This window comes from Malus domestica, chromosome 12 (assembly GCF_042453785.1).
Source record: "Malus domestica chromosome 12, GDT2T_hap1".
NCBI classification, from domain to species: Eukaryota; Viridiplantae; Streptophyta; class Magnoliopsida; order Rosales; family Rosaceae; genus Malus; species Malus domestica.
This window is the reverse complement of record NC_091672.1, coordinates 29,130,166-29,133,965: the sequence shown is the minus strand read 5'-3', so window position 1 is coordinate 29,133,965 and position 3,800 is coordinate 29,130,166. Positions and strand designations below refer to the sequence as shown.

Below are 3,800 nucleotides of genomic sequence, written 5' to 3'. Positions count from 1 at the left end.
TATTAAAAATATTAAAATTAATGTCGGTTCTAAGCGACATTAGTATTAAAAATATTAAAATAGTTTTTTTAATGTGACACTAGTATTAAAATTATTAAAATTAATGTCGGTTATAAGCGACATTAACAGTTTATGTCAGTTACAACCGACAGTAACTCCGACACCATATTAAGTGGATGTCGGAATGTCTTATTTCCCCACTATGTTGTATAAAAGCGACATCACCCACCAACACAATAAGGCCCTTTTGTAGCAACTTGTTTAACTAACATATGAATTGCAAGTGACCCTTAACCACAGTGGTGGAGATAAATATTACCTTTTATACTACGGCGTGAGTTCGAATCCTATTAACCCCTAGTCTAACAAATCTACCGTTTGGCCAAAAAAAAAAAAAAAAAAAAAACTAACATGAATCATTAATAAATTATTAAATAAAAACAAAAATAGTGGAAAGCGCATAGGTTGGAATCCCCCTAACCCGAGTTCGAATATTGTATGAGATTTGTGATTTCATCACATGAATACACTACAGTGAAAGGTTTCCCTTGAGACCAATGGGTTAAGAGAGTACGATCTTAGAGAGAGAGAGAGAGAGAGAGAGAGAGATTCAAAGTTAGGTGCTTTTGCTTGCTCGTTTTGGCTGCCTGGCTTTGCTTTTTAGTTTCTGCTTTTGCGTTTGCGTTTGAATACGTGAGGTTTCTTAAGATGGGTTTGCTGTGCTCTCGAAATGTGTTGGGTTTTCTTCAAGCGTAGATTTTGGAGTGGAAATTCTTCAGAACCGGTTTCCATGGCTGGGGGCAATGAAGTCAACGTTAATGAATCCAGGGTAACAACTTTTCTTTGGTTTTTGCTGATTCAAAGTTTGAAAGTTTGTTTTTTCTTTGTTTTTTAATGTTGTATGGAGTTATCTTAATGGATTCTCTGGGATATGGTGTTTAGTTTGTGATTTTGTTGTTAAAAAGCTGATTTGTTTTTGTTTTGTTTCTTTCTTTGGGATGAAGACGTTGTTCTTGTTTGAGTTGAGGTTTTTAGCTGTTTTTAATGTTTGACATGGATATGCTTATTGGGTTTGTTTTGCTTGTTCGAGCTCATCATGTTCTGAAGATGTTCTTGTTTGGAGATTTGATTGTTTGATGGATTTAATATTGTGGTTTTGTCATGGGAAAGCTTCCGGTCTAAGAAAATGCTACAGATCATGAACATGTTTTTTTTGTTTTTTTCGGTTTGTTCGGTCGATTCTACAGCTTTATGGGAATGATTTTGTTCGTTTTGATGTTTCTATTCCCCTTGAATCGTAGCAAAACCTTCTTCTTTTTTTTCCAGATGTGATGAAGCCGGTATTATAATACCGGCAGTGGATTTGATGCTTTTTAGTTGCGGTTTTGGATTTTTAGTTGCGGTTATGTTGGAATAAGACATTGACATGTGTAATTTTTTTTCTGGGATCTGATGCTTTTTTAACAGACAGTGGTTCCACTGAATACATGGGTCCTCATCTCCAATTTCAAGCTGTCATACAATCTTCTACGCCGCCCTGACGGGACTTTCAACCGCCACTTGGCGGAGTTCCTTGATCGGAAAGTGCCAGCCAATGCTAAACCCGTTGATGGGGTTGTCTCGTTTGACGTCATCATCGACCGCGAAACTAGCCTGCTAAGTCGAATCTATCATCCAGACAATGCTGATCTATCCCCGCTGAACATTGTTGATCTTAAGAGACCTGTGAACAAGGAGGTTCTTCCTGTCATAGTTTTCTTCCATGGTGGGAGCTTTGTACACTCCTCTTCAAACAGCGGTATATATGATATTTTGTGCCGCCGACTAGTTGGTGTCTGCAAGGCTGTAGTGGTTTCTGTGAACTATCGCCGGGCACCTGAAAATCGTTATCCATGTGCCTATGATGATGGGTGGACAGCCCTGAAGTGGGTGAAATCTAGACCATGGCTTAAAAGTACGAAGGACTCAAAAGTTCATATCTATCTCGCTGGCGATAGCTCTGGTGGGAACATTGTACACAATGTTGCTTTAAGAGCTGTAGAATTTGGAATCAATGTACTGGGAAATATACTGCTCAACCCTATGTTTGGTGGGCAGGAGCGGACTGAATCTGAGATGCGATTGGATGGGAAATACTTTGTCACCATCCAAGACCGGGACTGGTACTGGAGAGCTTTACTCCCTGAGGGAGAAGATAGGGACCATCCAGCATGTAACCCATTTGGTCCCCGGGGTCAAAGCCTCGAAGCTGTCAAGTTCCCGAAGAGCCTTATTGTGGTGGCTGGTTTGGATCTTATTCAGGACTGGCAATTGGCTTATGCTAGAGGGCTCGAGAGGGCTGGCATAAACGTGAAACTCATGTATCTTGAGCATGCCACAATTGGTTTCTACCTGTTGCCGAATAATGAGCACTTCTACACCGTGATGGATGAGATAAGTAAATTCGTGTGCTCCGACTATTAATAGAATTGACTTTTACCATGCGGTGACGTATAACCTAAGGTTGATATTCCCTGAATAATGAAGGGTTTGTTTGCAGTTTGTAAGATTGTGCAGCTAGCTATAGTAATTACTGTTGTATTGATAAATGTGGTACTAAGATCCTCCTTTCACCTGGTTCTTGTCTGCGGAGGGCTAGCTTTGGTTGTTAGATGCAAACGAGTGTATGATTCTGTATCTAGCTAGATCATCGTATTTTGTTAGTTGGTTCGATAAAGCTTTTGCAGACCCCACTCAGCGGGATAAGGCTTTACTGTTGTTGTTGTTCAATAAAGCTTTTGCAGACAACAGAATCTATCCACGGTCGAGTTGTTCTTGTAATGTTTATATATATATATATATGTGTGTGTGTGTGTGTGTGTGTGTGTGTGTGTGTGTGTGTGTGTTCTAATGTTGTGTAAGATGTTTGTGTATTGGCAGTTGCCAATGTTTGCTATGCTCTACGTGTGTTAAGAAATGTTAAAATCAGTGGATGTTTTGTTGAAATCTCTGCTCAAATTTTCAATGGATTTGAAACTCCTCGGTCTCTAATCTGCTACATTCTTTTGGTAATTAATCTGTGAATGGTACTTCTTTTTCCGCTTAACTTTTGGAAAAGAAGGAGAACTACCTTGTTTCCTGAAGAAGTTGAATGACTTACATCATCCACACAAGCTGCTAAGCATGTGAAGAACGGTATATATGGTAGGAGAGATTCAGCCTTATCATGGGAATATATTTCTATTTCAACGTATGATTTGAGAAATTCTCTTGTCACTAATCACCACGTAGCAAGCTTTCACTGAATTGGTGGTTCACTTTTCCAACAACATGATAAACATTTATTAAATACGTGATTCACTTTTTGAATACGTGACAAGCGTTTATTGGACGGTAATGAGATTGAGATTGTGCATTTGCAAAAAAAAAATCGCTCGTCTCATTCCCTACGTATATCTATAGCCATAGCCAAGATTTTTCCATCTGTGCAAAAGAGATTCTGCTTTTTCACTAGCCATCCTCATCTTTTATGTCTCAATTATGACATATATCTTTTGCAGTACCCAATATCATCTCACTGATCATGTATAGGCAAAATTTTTCCTTATGAGTAGAGCGAATGATTGATTACATTTTCGAACAAGTGACCAAAAGGTTTCACAAAAGGGAGAAAGGAAAAAGAGGGCAATTGGCTAGGGGACAAAGTTTACCAGCACCAAAGTACAATATAATTGGTCGCATCCAAGCATCTCTGTGCATATTCGTTTCAAGAGGGTGAAAAAAAAAAAAAAAAAGGAAGTGGGTTACTTTTGTCCTATTGG

The 3,800-nt window shown here is 38.8% G+C and overlaps 1 protein-coding gene across 2 annotated transcripts; it reads left to right on the top strand.

Annotated features, from left to right (window-relative positions):
* Positions 1-483: 483 nt before the first annotated feature.
* LOC103423570 (gibberellin receptor GID1C-like) lies at positions 484-2,985 on the top strand. 2 transcript variants are annotated; one of them, XM_008368635.4, is made up of 2 exons: positions 484-829; positions 1,468-2,985. In XM_008368635.4, the coding sequence occupies exons 1-2, from the start codon at positions 731-733 to the stop codon at positions 2,461-2,463; spliced, it is 1,095 nt and encodes a 364-aa protein (XP_008366857.2). In that variant the 5' UTR covers positions 484-730; the 3' UTR covers positions 2,464-2,985.
* The last annotated feature ends 815 nt before the right edge of the window (positions 2,986-3,800 follow it).